Source organism: Nicotiana tomentosiformis, chromosome 5 (assembly GCF_000390325.3).
Source record: "Nicotiana tomentosiformis chromosome 5, ASM39032v3, whole genome shotgun sequence".
Lineage (NCBI taxonomy): Eukaryota > Viridiplantae > Streptophyta > Magnoliopsida > Solanales > Solanaceae > Nicotiana > Nicotiana tomentosiformis.
This window is the reverse complement of record NC_090816.1, coordinates 134717624-134733802: the sequence shown is the minus strand read 5'-3', so window position 1 is coordinate 134733802 and position 16179 is coordinate 134717624. Positions and strand designations below refer to the sequence as shown.

Below are 16179 nucleotides of genomic sequence, written 5' to 3'. Positions count from 1 at the left end.
ACTTGCTGCATATTTTTGTGCAGGTACATATGTGACTAGTGGCCTTGTGAGATCAAAGACGCGTATGCATGCGGGAACTTACGTGAGTTGCATTCCATAGTACGACCCGTAACCAGCAGAGTCTCCTTTAGAGTTATTTATATTTTTTCTGTCTAAGTAGTATTCCGGACAGATGTTGTACTTTATTTTACTTCTTAGTTGATGCTCATGCACTTGTGACACCGAGTTTTGGGGTGATTATGGGTTATTCTGTACTGAAATTATTAAAAATATTATTATTTACACTGTGAATTCTATCTTTTACTATTTAATCGAAGAAAAATATTATTTCAAAAATATTAACAGGTAGGTTTGTAAAAGAAAATGCGTGACAAGTCATAGACACGTCCCGAAAAAAGACTTTTATTGTCAACTAAGTGAAGGTAATGTTTTCAAATATAATAATTGCTGAGATTGAAGGATATGTAAATACTAGTGGGGTTGCCCGGACCCAACTTAAACAAAGTTATATTATTTTATTATATACTGTGTTATCTTTTCGATTCTAATTGTAATAGTTTATAATTAATAATCCTCTAGTATAATATAAAAGGCTTTTAAAGCAACTCAGTAAAATGTGGTGAGAGAAATAATTTTTTATATTAACTAATTACTCATAACAATTTATCAAATTAACTGAAGCAAATTCTAAGCATCGTTATCTAAACGCAAGTAGGCAATGACTGAGAAATGTAAATGAGCATTTAATACATTAAGATAGAAACTACTTATAATTGACTTCGTATTATAACTCCAAACCAGTTATCCCATTCATTTAACTAATACAATTATTTTCTTGTTAAATGAATATATAACTGGAATTCTTGTTAAAATAATATATAACTGGTTTGAAGTCCAATGAGTACTTGCATAGTTAGCCCAGTAACATATCCAGATTTTGTTACTTTTCAATTTGAATAGTAAGAAAAATACCTGTATAATAAATTGGAGAAGTCATATCTATATTGTCAAGATTGGCACACAATTTTGGGACGTGTTTAAAATCCTCCATGTTTTAATTTCCAAGTTTGAACTACTAATTTGATTCAAAAGACTGCAAAAAGAATCAGTTGCTTTCTTGGATTCCTATTTCTTAAAGTTGTTTCTAATTGGTTTAAGCCTTAGTAGTACAAAATGACCCGAATTTGTAAGGAAATCATGCCCATTTATTAACCTCTGACCCGAATTGCAACCGGATGTAGCTTATTCTTTTTCCAGAGGCACCTCTCTTTCTCCCTTATTAATAGTAAAGTGATGCTAACTTTTTAAATAAGATATGTAGCTCAGAGTTTTGCTGCCTTTTTAGCGTAAAATCTTTCTTATGTAAAACTTGGGTTATTTATTGTGGTCGTTGTAGTAAAACAGCTGATGATATTTTCGATTAAGTTATAAACAGGAGACAAGAAATAAATAAGTATCACTCCAAAAATGAAAAGTTTCTAAAAAAGATGGGCTCTACTCCTTAAATTATTGCTATTGGATAATGTAGCATTATACGTGGTAGGGTCTCATTGAGTAATACTTCCACGACGATAACATATGCTCTCCTCCCTAAATCATATATATAATATTGAGTGCATCTCTCTAAGTGAGAATGTGAGTTCAAATCTTATGTCAATCTTATTATTATTTTTTTCTTTTCTAAAACTGCGTATTAATTAAGTACATTTCTTTTTATTTCTTTTTTTTTTCTGATTTATTCTTTTAAAAATTTTATTTTTTGTTTGTCACCGGAAAATCTTATATGATTAAATAACATGGGCATATTAAACTAGTGGATAATGCAGCATATAATATGCTATTGGGTTCAACTAATCCCAATATTTCAGCACAGAGTATGGATATAGATGTAAGAAAATTAATATTAAAATATAATAATTTTGAACTTATAATTCAAAAAGTGGTAATGGTGCAATAGTAAGAACCAAACGTTGAACTTGTATAATTTATATCCTGGATTCACCTCTTCATAATAGCGCACTTATCTTCCCAAAATTTTGGATCCACCTCCGACTTCTCCTAATAGAAACTAAATAGTAGGAGTTTTTCGTGAAGCTTCTTCTTAATATTCTTAAGAGAACATTGACTAATTAAGTACGTTTCTTTTTCTTTCTTTCTTTCTTTTTGATTTATTCTTTCAAAATTTTCACATATTAAAATTCTTATTTTTTGTTTGTCACCTAAAAATCTTATATGATTAAATAAAATGTGCATATTAAACTAGTGGATAATGCAACATATAGTATTGGCCCTAAAACGCCAACAAATGATGAACGGGTATGGCGAATCAATGATTATTGTTAATTAGGTTGTTTTGGGCCCATAAAATTTTAGGCAATTCATAGACAGTCGCACGAATTCATGACGACGGCGTGGACATTAGCACACGAAAAATTGTAAATCATCATGAATACCTGTTTTGGCCCTAAAACGCCAAAAAAAAAAAATGGTGGGCGCCATTTTTCTTTGCCAAGGAAGAAGTGATTCAACCACCCCCCCCCCCCCCCCTTTTTTTAAAAATATTATTGTTCTCTAATGTAGATACTAATTGCTACAAGTAATGCACTGTTTTATTCTTCAGCTGAAGTTCCGGGGAACAGTTCCGGAACAATATCACATGTCATAAGAAGATTTATGTATTATGTTTCAATTAAATTTCTTTGGTTTCTAAATATCTTAGGTTGTTTTGACACAATTAACTAAAGATGATTCAGTGTTTTTCTTTCTTATTTGTTAATGTGTCTCTTGAGTAGAATTTGTCTACAATGTTAGCTCACGTTATTCAATTTACAAGCACATTTACGTAAACTAATCCTACAATGTCCCACCGTGGATTTAATTATGGCACAACCAGCCAAGATAAATGAGATGGAAAATTAACGGTAAGCAAATGCGGATCCATAATTTAAAGTTTATAGATTTCTACAGTGATCTCATAGTTATTCCGCCTCTGAATACTACGAGTTGTTTGTAGTATATTTATCGAGACAGTTTTGTTAGCTCCAAAACTCTTTGGCTAGTTTAATAACTCTGTTCCAACTCTAATTCCTATAGTGTAGGCATAATATGATTAACAAATTATTAAACGAATTATACCTAAGATAAAAAAATAATTTATAAGAAGCTCCAAAGATGACACGAGAGGCTAATCGCCAACTGAAGAAGAAGAAATCAGTACCTCCCAATCAAATTTGCGAAGGTATCTGTTTCTTTCTAATGTGTGTATCTATTTTTTTTTTTACAACGGTGATGTTTGAACCAAACTTTATACAAACTCGTAACTCCGACTACCAAGACTACTTTTTTTTAATACTCCGCTGCGCCCTTGGGGTGCAATCGGGCTAACTACATATTTTAACTGCAGGGGAAAGAGTTATGAAACCGAAATCGTCAAAGAATACAAAGCTAATGAATGTTGATCAGGTGATTTCATGGTGTTACAATTGAGTTTATAAGGTTTTGTTGTTGATTGGACATAAAAAAGGTGTTTGCTATGGCTAAAAGGTTTTTTAATTTACTTAAAACTGTGAAGATGTTAAGTCAGCGGAGCCACCTTATAGCAAGCTTCGCGAAAAAATACACCGGGTAGACAGGTGAAATTGCTACATTCAGTTCCTGGAAATAGTTCCCCTTTGGTCCATTCTTTCCTGCATCTCTTTCTTACGGCAAGAATCTAGTTGTGCCCTTCCTTCATATGCAGTGTCATCCGTTTAGTTCTCAAAATACCTTGTTCCCATTTGAACTGCAAAAGCAAAAGAGTGAACTTGTTAAAACCACTTATAAGTAATAAAGAGATATAGATGTTATTGCTTTATCAAGATCCATTTTAACAAGTAACAACAGACATTAAGATAAAAAAAGATCAGATATTCCTAATTTGAAACGATCATATTAGATGAATTAGCTAGTGCAAACAATCTTGAAAGAAAGGGGCTTCTAAGTAACATTTGGTATAATAATCTAGCATTCAATATTTTGCAAGAAATTTAAATGATCGTGAGCCTTTAATTCTACCACAAAACTAGTATTCTGTTATTCATCTGATGTAATAGGCAAGTTAACACAAAGCCTTTGTTGCTTATTTTCACTTTTTCCTAAAAAAAAACATAAAGAACAGAGAGATCATGAGGGAGAACGAACCTCAACTTCATCTCGTACTCAGCTTTCTCCACAATACCAGGATCTGATTTGAGCATAAAAAGTTATACTTGTTGGAATCCTTTAACTCACCATGGTTAAGATGGAGAATCAATTGATAAAAACTCATTGTTGATATGTACATCACCCATTGATGAGCTCCTTTAAATAGGGGAAAGAAAACGAAAGAGGAAAAAGTAAGAAAGAATGAGAAGAAAAAATATATTGATTTTGGAAGAAGACTTTGTAGCTAATAGAAGGAGATAATTACATTAAAAGAGAAAAAAACAAATTTCAATACCAAGTAGGAAAAAGCTGCAAAGTTTCTGAAGAGAATGGCCTTTCTACTTGTTGCTGCAGATTCTCAAAGACAGCTCCCCTGAAAATTAGGAATGTGAACTTTGTTTCTTAGAAGAGGATCAACTGGCTTCATTTGTCACGGAGTCATGTTGTTCACCATTGTCATATCTGCTCCTCCTTATCCCAATGCAATATTCTGTAACAAGGCCTCAACCTCAGGTTCTTCTTTATACAACAAACGAAGTCCATACTTCTTCACTTCTCCGGAAAAAAGATAGCCTAATAAGCCCATAGTCATTTGGTGTTTTTCCATTTGCCTTGGATGTATCCCATAAGCCAGCAAAAGGAAAAAACAAAAAATGTATACTATATTGTCATATCTGCTCAAGCTCCTCCAAGTTGTCTAAATCCCCTATCTCTTCTGGAAAGCGTTCAACTTTTGAGCAACCCGACACATTTAGACTAACCAAACTTTTCAACCTACCGATCTGCTTGGAAGATCTAAAAGGTTATCCATACTTCTCAAATCTAGCTCGGTAATATGAGTTTGGTACCGAGAAATAGATGATGGTAGTTCCCTTATCCCAGAGCGTTTCATGTGAATCTGTATCTCCGGCTTCAATCTCCCGTGGATTTCTGGAAATTTCCCTAACCGAGAGCACTCTCCTACATTCAGATATTTAAGAGATTCCACATTAACACATGGAAACCTTATAAGGCGACTACAAAAACTCAAATTTAACCGAATGAGTTTTTTGCAACACCCCAGGGAATGGTGAACCTCTTCAAGATAACTACAACCCTCCAGATCCAAATACTCCAAATTTGGCATCCCCGTGAATTCTGGCAATTGTGTAAGCCTCTTGCAATTTCTTAAGTCCAAGATTCGAAGAGCACCAAGTTGGGCTATGCCTCGAGGCAAATGCTCAAAATTATTTCCACTGAGATACAACTTTTTCAAAGAGGATAAGGATGCAATCTCTTCCGGAAGTCCTCCATCTATTAGATTGCAGTTTCTGAGACTCAAAGTTTCCAATGAGCGAAATCCTTCTGCCACCGGAGGGAACTCAAAGAGCACTCTATCTTTGGAGCTTCCAAAATCAAAGATTTTAAGTTTGCTTAAGCGTACGATGGAAGATGGAGGTCGTGAAATTAGGGTACAGCTGGCATCAAGCTCCTCCAAGTTTTCTAAATCCCCTATCTCTTCTGGCAAGCTTTCAAGTTTGACGCAACCCGACACACTCAGACTAACCAAACTTTTCAACCTACAGATGCTGCTTGGAAGAGCTACAAGTTTTTCCATACCGCTCAAATCTAGCTTGGTAATACGAGTTTGGTACTGAGTAATAGATGATGGTAGTTCCCTTATCCCAGAGTGTTTCATGTGAATCTGTATCTCCGGCTTCATTCTCCCGTGGATTTCTGGAAATTTCTCTAACCTAGAGCAATATTCTAAACTCAGATATTCAAGAGATTCCACGTTAACACATGGAAACCTCTTAAGGCTTTTACAATAATTCAAATTTAACCGAATGAGTTTGTTGCAACATCTCAGGGAATGGTGAACCTCTTCAAGATTACTACAATATAACATATTCAAATACTCCAAATTTGGCATCCCCGTGAAATCTGGTGTTCGCATCAGGCTTCTAGAGGAGCTGAGATCTATCCTCCGTAGAGACGGCAAATGCTGTTCAGAACACATAATGAGATAGAGAGAGGGAAAAAAAGAACCTATTTTGCTGCTCCGCAGGATTCCAATAATAAAATATTTGGTTATCTATCATTTGTATTTGTGCGCATCAAATGAGTAAATACTTAATTACTTATTGCTAGCTTTCCTAAAAGTATTTGTTACTCCCTCGACAAGAAATGAATGATAGCATTTGAATTATGAGGGCCAACACATTATTTTTGTGCGAAATTAGAAATTTATTTTTTATATATGGAAAATTACTTGTTAAGAAAAGGTAAATTAAAAATAAAAATATTGCTAACTGTAATTTAACATGATTGAAAAAAAGTGTAGCAAAGAGAAAAGTGTTTCTCTCTTTAAAAAAGTGTAATATAAAATGGGGAAACCGAAATGTTAATTCCGGAAGCAATATATGAAAGCGTATATGTCATTCGAGAAAATAGTTGTACACAATAAATTCCTTTTGTTTTACAAATAAGTATTCCTTCCGTCCCACTATGTACAACCCTAGGATTAGATTCATATGAATCTAATCTTACTATGAGAAATATTTGAATGAGTTCAAATTGAGCTTCTTAGATAAAATGACGATGGGAAGATTTGGAAAAAAAAAAGGACATAAAGATCTTACAATAATACTGAGAACAACCCCAAATAAAGCAAAATACAATAATTTCTTTTGAGATGGAAATAATTTGAGCTTATTAATTAACACTCCCTCCGGTCCATAATAAGTGACATTTTGGTCATTAGCACACCCCTTAAGAAAATACTAACTGCTATAAAAAGGTAGTTTTACTAAATTACCCTTAATTAAAATTAGCATATTATTAACTTGACAAATTGGGATTTGTAAACAAGGGCAAAGTTTGGAAAGATTATGTAAAAGGTCACTTATTTTGGACCAAAATAAAAAGGTAAAAAAGTCACTTATTATGAACCCGGGGGAGTAACTTTTGTTCATTTAAAGACATGCATCATAATTCTAACTAAAAAATGGAAGTACCTCAAATAATACGTGACAAAAGCAATAATATTTGTTCATATCACTAAATTAAAGGACAAAGATAGTTAGAGAGAAAAATAAATGGCAATAAAATAGAACTCAACTATTGTACCTTTGTTTCCATCCATAAATAATGCAGTGAACTACCCCAGAGTTCAAGGTGAACAAGCATTTTGGGTTCAAATGTAGATGGCAGTGACTCACAAGGATGGCCATACAAGACAAACCAACGCAAGTTGTTGGGCAGATACTCAATGGAACCATCACAGGTCAACGACCTCTCTATGTTTAATATCCTAAGCCTTTTCATATTTTTCATGGCCTTTTTGCTAAAACGTAATATACCCGAATTGAAATAAGGAAGAAAGATTGCTTCCATTGCCATGGTTCCCTGGTAAGAAGATCATTAGTCTACAAAGTATAATTTCAAATGTAGTATAAAATCCGCTTGCTAATATGACTACTTTTTAAGAAATACTGATGTAACTTCGGAAAAATACTTTTTGCAATTAATTCTACAGTTTTATTTTCTATTATTAAATTTTTCTTAGAAGTTCATTAGAGCCAAGTCTATAAGCTTTTCATGTTGTGATATAAAGTAGTTTTATTTTCTATTATTAAATTTTTCTTAGAAGTTCATTAGAGTGAAGCCTATAAGCATTTCATGATGTGATATAAAGTAATTGTAATTGAAACAGTACCAATAAATTGTAACTATTTATATAAAAAAATAATGGTAAAGTGAATCTCTGTTTGAGTTATTATGTAATAAATTGTCATAAAACTTTCAAGTTAATCCAAAGATTAAGCTACTAGACTAATCCATCGCTAAAACAATATAAGAAAAACGAATTAAGTTGTCTTCAAGAGAAAGCTATTGGATACTTTTTTGCTGAAATTTTGGAACACAAATCTTCGTCAATTCAAGCGTTATATTGCTAGTAAGATAATAAAATCTACGAAATAAACTACAATTACAAAGTTCTTCCATTAATCTTGAAAGAATTTATTTTTTTAAGTAGCTTTAAAATGTGTTGTGACTTAGAGTTTAAATCTTTATACGTTTAGTTATGGATTTATTAATAATGTATTAGTTTTTTTCAATATTTAACAAGAGAAATATGCATATCTTCTGAGATTTTAAATTTGAATAAATTTCTTATCTTTTATATGTAACATTGGAAAAGGAAAAAATGTTGATTTTTGGATAATTTTTATCTATAACGGTCAAAAAATATTTAAACCCCAAATGTTGTTACAGGTGCCATTCACTATAAAAGCCAAAAAATATCGGAACAAGCGAGAGTGTTATAGAGAGGGTTGATTGTATTACATTTTTCTTAGAAGTTCATTAGAGTCAAGTCTGTAAGCTTCATGCTGTGATAGAAAGAAATTGTAATTGAAACAATACCAATATATTGTAGAAACTTTTTAAAATAAGAAAAAATAAACAATGGTAAAGTGAATCTCTGATTGAGTTATTATGTAATAACATGTTAATCCAACAACAACAACAACAACCACCCAGTATAATCACACTAGTGGGATCTGGGGAGGGTAGTGTGTACGCAGACCTTACCCCTACCCTGTGGTAGAGAGGCTGTTTCCGATAAAACCTCGGTTCCTTCCCTCCAAGAACTCCCCACCTTGCTCTTGGGGTGACTCGAACTCACAACCTCTTGGTTGGAAGTGGAGGGTGCTTACCACTAGAGCAACTCACTCATGTCTATAACATGCTAATCCAAAGAATGAAATTGGATCAAACAAATTAAGTGGCTATTAGACTAACCCACTGCTTAAAAAATATAAGAAAAACGAATTAGGCAACATAAATTAAAGAGGCTACTAAACAAATTGGGCAATTATTTTTTTATTTTTTTGCTAATTAGGCAATTATTATTACTTTTGCTTCTCCTACTAACTAAAGTAAACAACTAAAAGGACGTACCTGCAAGAAGATGAAGCAAGATGAACAAATAATTGGAATTGACTGCCCTATGTGTCTTTGGAATACAAAAATTAGAAATTAAATATTATTGCATTGTTTAGCCTACTTACTGTATTGTTGTTGATCACTTCTTTGAAATCCTTGACGAGCCATAGTCTGCTGCGTTCTCCCGGATTCTTTTGCAAGTTCACTATATATTTACCCATTTCTTGTATTAAGTCGTGCATTTGAATCTGACATTTTTCAGAAAAAAATACAAGAGATTTGTCAATTAAGACACGCAATCCATATTCAACTCCAGAATGACAACTCTCAAGAATTTGCATGGCGTAATCTTTATATTTCCCTCGCAAAAAGCATGCTATATCTAGAAACATCTCTTGTTGTTTGGGCTCTAATCCATCATAACTAATTTTGAGCTTATCAACAATTCCAGAATTAGAGTTACTTTTCATGTGCTCTATAGCACTTTTCCATTCAGTTAGTCGTAAATTATGCAGCAACGAACCCCACACTTTGAGGGCTAAAGGAAGGCCTTTAGCATAATTTACTACCTTCAATGAAAGCTCTTTAAAGCACTCATCTGGAACCTCTCTTTTGAAAGCATGCTGATAGAACAATTGAATGGATTCATGATCAGGTAGTGCACTCACTTCATATATTGCATCATCCTTCCCTATCAAATGCTTGTCTCTAGTTGTTACAACAATCCTACTGCCATTACCAAACCAACCAATATCACCTGCTAAATAATCTAAATGATCTTTATGATCTATATCATCAAGCACAATTAGCACCTTCTTAGAGCAAAGTTTGTCCGGAATCATCCGCTTCCCATCAAGCTTATTATTGACGTAATCATCTTTCTTTCTTAGCAATTCAGAGAGAAGGGTGTTTTGCAAGGAATGCAGTTTTTCATTTTCTTTAATATCCGCAAGGAAACAAGCAGCTTCAAATTGATGAGATAAAGTGTCAAAAATGGCTCTTGCTATTGTCGTCTTGCCTAGACCGCCCATGCCCCAAATCCCCAATATGATCCGAACATCATTGATTCCTACCTTAAGTAGGGACTTTAATTTCTCCAGATGAGTATCTATTCCCACAACATCGCTCAAAGAAGACAAAGTAGCACTATTGCACAATTTGGAAATTTGGTCGACAATCTGCTGAATATTCTCTGCTTCAATCCTACGAAAATAAGAAGATTAATTGTGGATAAATGTAAGAAAGTCAAGTATTAGTAAGCATTTCATAATTATTACTTTTTATTACATAGGGGTAGGGGAAAGGGAGAGAAGATTGCAAGGTGAGGAATCGAACTCTCGTCAACAAACTGAGCTACTAAATATTGTTAATTTGCATAGATATGATTAAAAGACTACGCACATAAAACAAACGCTTGAAGGAGCAATCAAAATATTATATGTGCAAGAATGTTATTGAGGAATTGTAGTGATAGGAACTATAGTGACTTCTGGCTGACATAAACATATTAGTCAATTGTCATTCTGTTTTACAGAAATTATAAAATAAAACATATCCAACGTCTAAAGTACATTTTAAATAAACTGTTGCATATATTCTTTAGTCACCCATGGCGGATGTATATCCTTTTAGATTTGCAGTAGCAGTTAGAGCAGTGCTCCAACTTTGCACCTTCTCTTTTGTTTTTTGATTAATTTATTTTTGGTGTTGCTCTTATTTTAGGGCTACGAATTTCAACTTGGTTTACTTCAAGAAAATAAAAAATAAAAAGAAAAGAAAAAAGAAATAAATAATTAATATGCAATACATAAAGTAAAAATGTCAATGGCTTCTATTTTTAGGTTAATTTTAGCTTTTGCACGTTACAAGGAAGTGAAGCCACTCTCCATTCAGTGGCACTCCCTGAGGTTTTAAATAGGAAACGTAATATTTCAGATTTCAGGGGTAATAGCAAAACATGAATAGCTTAAGGTGTTCTTTTATTTATTCTCTCTAATTATATTGATAGGAACAATACCTTCTTACGGATAGAAACATATATAACAACCATCATTCCTTTTTGTTTTCAGGAAAAAATAAAAACAATTTTAACGTCTAAATGACAAACAATGAAATTAGATTGTGTAAGTAGTATTCTTAGCAAAATAAATTGATTAAGTTTCCATCATTTAATTTTTATTTTGTAAATATGATAAATTTATTTAGCGTCTATTCTGTTTAACTCATTTTTGAGATACAAATTTTTTTTCTATAGTAGAATATGTAGTCTTCACATAAGCAACCACATTTGAATGAAAACCGCTCCTCACTTTGCTCCTATGGTAACTTGAAACCCGCAACCCAAGGGTTTGGAGTTGGAGGTGCTTAGCACTTTTTTTTTTTTTTTTGATAACCGTGCGCGCACCTCGACTATTTCCACGGGATACCTACAACCTCCTACCAGCAACAGGTACTAGGTAACTCTATCCACCAAGGCTTGGATAGATGGGAAGAAATAACCTAGTATTTGCCTCCGCTGGGATTTGAACCTGAGACCTCATGGTTCTCACCCATTTCATTGACCACTAGGCCACGCCCTTGGGTAAGGTGCTTAGCACTTGAACAACCCTCTCTTTGTAGTATTCCATTTTTTTTTCATTATAAGAAATTACTATGTGTTTTTAACTCACCCGTCACGGACATCATATCCTTTTAGATTTGCGGCAGCAGTTAGAGCATTCCTCCATCTTTGGAGCTTTTCCATTCCTTCATCATCATCCTTATAGCTTGTTTCATGTCTGTCAAAGGCTTCAGCAAAGCTCTCCCTCTGTTTCCGAACATGTGATGGATCCACACCATAGAAGACTGGTATGACAGTCTGTCCACATTGATCCTTGCATTCCATGATCTTCACTAGCTCATCTAAGCACCACCTCGATGTTGCATAATTCTTTGAGAAAACGACGAGGGCAACTTGAGACTGTTCGATAGCTTTCAAGAGTTCATCTGATATTGATGCGCCATGCTCTAGCCTTTTATCATCTTGAAACGTAAATATTCCACTGTTTTCCAAGCCTTTGAAGAGGTGACCTGTAAATGTTCTTCGAGTATCTTCACCTCTAAAACTTAGAAAGACTTTGTAGTTCCACCGAGGAAACTGTGAAGTACTCGCAGAAGCACAAGATGATGCCATTGATTCAGTTCATTATCTGAAAAGAAATAAAACCTGTATGTGGATAAATTGTAGCTGTGGTAAGAGATCAACTGATGATAATAGGAGAGAAAGATATAAACAACTAGCTACTAGCACTTCAAATAAGAAAAGTTAGTATGAGATGGGCTCTACTCCATAGAAATAACTAGCTACTAGCACTTCAAGTTGTTGTTATTGTTCTTCTTCTTAATGCTTTACTCCAGTTGATTTGAATTATTGTTGTTTTGTTTTCTTTAAACTTTAATAGAAGGAAGTAGGAAATTCCTTTAAAGACCACCGCATCAATACTCCACTGTATATACACAATGGACAGCTAAAAGTACAAGTGGATGCATTGAATTGAATTATTGCTCCAAAGCACAAACACAAACGTCCCTCTCTCTCTTCTCTGCCAAAGAAAAAGGACCCCATTAATTGAATTTCTTTTTCTATTTTAATTTTCTACGAAGGTTGACAAAGTCTTCGTCCAGCAAAATATTTCTCGTTTTTATTTTTATTTTTTATATGATTATATTGTCCGAGTTAGCTCGTTCCATCTCAACTATTTTATTGGAGACCTACACAGATAAAAATTAATCACCTAATGATTTTTTCCTCTAGCGTTCTTATTTGAACAAGAAATTTCATGATTTTTATCTCACATTATTGACCATTAAGCACACCTTTAGATCCAAATATTTCTCAGTCTTCAACAGACTGAATTAATAAAGAACCTAAATAAAATGCACTACTCAACAAATTACGAGCCTGTTTATTTGAATCATAAAATATGTTAAAGACTAAAAGCAAGGTTGTCACACCTCAAGATAAGAAGTTTTTTCAATTTAAGTGACATTATTGAAATGACATTATTTATTTAATTTATAGAATCGCCACTTGGAATAATTATTTATGGCGTCCCAAGTCGCCATTTATTTTAAATCCCAATACAAGGAAAATTGACTATGTTTTGAAGTCTGCGAACATAGAAGACCGGGTAAGGAATTCTGTTAACCCGGGAGAAGGTGTGAGGCACTCCCGGATTCCGTGATTTTAGCACGGTCGCTTTACAATTACACTCGGCTTAATTATCTGATTGTTACATGTTTTAGACCTATTGTGCGCTTTACCGTTCAACCGCTTTTAATTATATACTTAAAACCGCTTTTAGTATTTATGGAATTATTTAAAACAAGTTACAATGTTGTACACTTGTCGTTTTATACACATTGCAAACCGCGCCACGTGAAACGTACCCGCGATTTACAACATGTTTATTTTTAACTTATTTGAAGTTGTAAGGTCAAGTCACGTGGGCGTGCACTTGAATTTTGGAGTTACGCATCATGACTATACCACGGGAACCGTACCAATAGTCACGATAATTTATTTATTTATCATACCTAAACGCATATTAGCGAGTGAATTGTTCAACTCCTAAATTTGAGATTATTGTGAAGGCTATGGGTTATGGAGTTATTGTGGAGGAAGTATAGCACTTAGCTACTGTTGCAGTTGACAGGATTATCTACATTACAAGTAATTAACGGGCTAACATTAAGGGAATCGTGAAGTTGGACCAGCTCTGTTACCTACACCCAAACATGCTTTCTTCTCCAAAAAATCAAATCAACCCACAGCTCACTAAAACCAACAAATAATAGTTCAATACCAAAACCCAATTCTTGTTAGCATCACTTTATCAGCCAAAAACTCCCATGACCTGTTTCAGTTACTTCTATAACAATTCCCAGTTACTTCTGTAACAATTCAGTTGCCTTGGAATTAATATATCTATAGTACTAATTTAAGCATGAATAATTAGATCCAAAGTACTAACTAGAAAATAGCGTTCATTCTTCCCCTAGTTAAACATGAGTAAACATTTAAATACACTGATAACATTCATAAGCAAATAACACCATTCAAAAGCCATATATCATTCCAAACATGTATCCTTCAGTTACTACAATTTATCTTTACAATTCAACTACCAAACAAGAGAGAAGAATCCAAGTCATATACACTTAAACCATTTTCTAAACAAATATGCAGAGTATTCAATAACTTAAAATCTAAAATGCCCATTTTTCAAACCAAACAACAGATCGACACATACAAGGCTATCCATATCAATTCAGAACTAAAACAAAGAATCGAATTCTCAGACTCTTACAAATTGAATCAGATTCAAGCTCTTCAACACTTTAAAAATGCTAAAATGCCGACTAGAACTCCTAAATTTTATTAAACCAATTCCATGTAGCTACTTCAATAATTTGACTAGCTTATGTCCCTTGTTTTCCATAAAGTATTAACAGAAAACTCATCACAGCCTAAGATCATCCAGAGTTTATGAAAGAGTTAATGTTTCTTATCATTTAAAAAATAATTACAGAGCTTTCATACCTGTTAGGCGGAGTAAATAGCTGAATTGAGCCAAATAAAGGCTAGAAAACAGTAAGGATGAAGCTCAGCAAAAATTCCAGCGAACAGCAGCAATTTGAAAAGCAAATTCAGTTTTTGAAAAAACCAATAAAATAGTGATCTGAAACCTCACAGTGATCTGAAGATGAACTTGGTTTCAATTGACGCCTTTGTATTGTCTTAAACCCCAAATTTTCCAAGGAAATTTCAGCTTATTGGTAATTGGATTTCAGATCTGGTTTTTCAGCTGCCTCCCCGGTCTAATGAGGACAAAAGTCCTATTTATAAGTAAAAAAAATTAAAAAAATTACGAGGATAAGTAAAAATTGTTAGGGCACTCTTCCTAATTTTCTTTTCCATTAGGGGTGTTCAAAACCGAACCGAAACCGAAAACCGAATCGAAACCGAAGCTTAATGGCTTATTGGTATCGGGTTAACGGTTTAACGGACGGGGAAAGGATTGAAATTTTTTTATTAACGGCTTATCGGTTTAGGGGCGGATTATTCAATTTTCTTAACGGATAACCCGTTAACCCGTTAAGAATACATACAACTAGAACGTCCTGAAGCCCTGGAGTTATTCATATATATATATTAAATATCAAAAACTCTTCCACTTCTTCCAGCTATTTGCTTAGCTTATTCTCCCACCCTACTATAAGATTGTTTAAATTGTTGTCTATGGTTCACCTCTGCTTTTGTTTTTTTTAAAACTAATGCTTGCTGTCTATGTTTAATAGAAGAACAACAGTGTTGTTGCCACAACTTTTATCCCACAATATTGACGATAGTACTGTCTTGAATTATGTTCTGGGGAAATAGCGCATCTGCATTTCCTGTAAATTATTTACTACTTATAATCCATCCCTATTTCTATACATAACTGGCTTTTGCTTTGTGTTGTTTGTATGGTTAATGATATAGCGTGAAATGCTTGGTTGAGAGTTTAAGTTAGAAATTTGAAGTTGTTGTTTGAACTTTGAAGCTGCATAAATTCAAGCTCTGTTAGGCGTTAGCTGCTGGCCAAACATTTCTGTGTATTCTGCTCACTTATGGATTAATCATTTTGAAATATGTATCCTGGACTCACTTTGAATATAGACTGGAATTTCCTATTCTGAATTTGTATGCTAGGCGTTAACAGACATATGTATGTCTGGACTCATGTAATGTAGTCTGCTTTGGAATTTAATGGTAGGCGTTAATATACATGTATGTCTGGACTCATGTATAGTCTGTTTTGGGATGTAATCTAGCCTACAATGTGTTCTACTTTTTTCACTCTATAACACATGACACACTACATCATTCTTATGTAGGCGTTAGCAGACATATTTGTCGGGACTCAATGTGTAATTTTCTATTATGAATTTGTATGCTAGGCGGTCAACAAACAATTAATGCACGCAATATAGATTTAATTAGGCCGATAAATCGCCCGATAAGAGCTAAACCGATACCAATCCGCC

General features: G+C 33.7%; 1 protein-coding gene across 6 annotated transcripts in view; it reads right to left on the bottom strand.

Moving 5' to 3' along the window:
* The window catches only part of LOC104096413 (TMV resistance protein N-like), a 36376-nt gene extending 21396 nt beyond the window's left edge, over window positions 1-14980 (bottom strand). The window contains exons 1-8 of one of the 6 annotated variants that reach the window (XM_070175405.1): window positions 14693-14976; window positions 11781-12316; window positions 9681-10314; window positions 9237-9359; window positions 7291-7569; window positions 4478-6166; window positions 4180-4338; window positions 3413-3781 (exon numbers count right to left, since the gene is read on the bottom strand). In XM_070175405.1, the coding sequence (XP_070031506.1) occupies window positions 4952-6166; window positions 7291-7569; window positions 9237-9359; window positions 9681-10314; window positions 11781-12283 (2754 nt within the window). In that variant the 5' untranslated portion in view covers window positions 12284-12316; window positions 14693-14976 and the 3' untranslated portion in view covers window positions 3413-3781; window positions 4180-4338; window positions 4478-4951. Of the gene's footprint in view, window positions 1-3412; window positions 3782-4179; window positions 4339-4477; window positions 6167-7290; window positions 7570-9236; window positions 10315-11780; window positions 12416-14692 lie in introns of those variants that run through there. The other 5 variants (XM_018770877.3, XM_070175404.1, XM_070175403.1 and 2 more) reach the window with 5 other exon arrangements.
* Between the last annotated feature and the right edge of the window lie 1199 nt (window positions 14981-16179).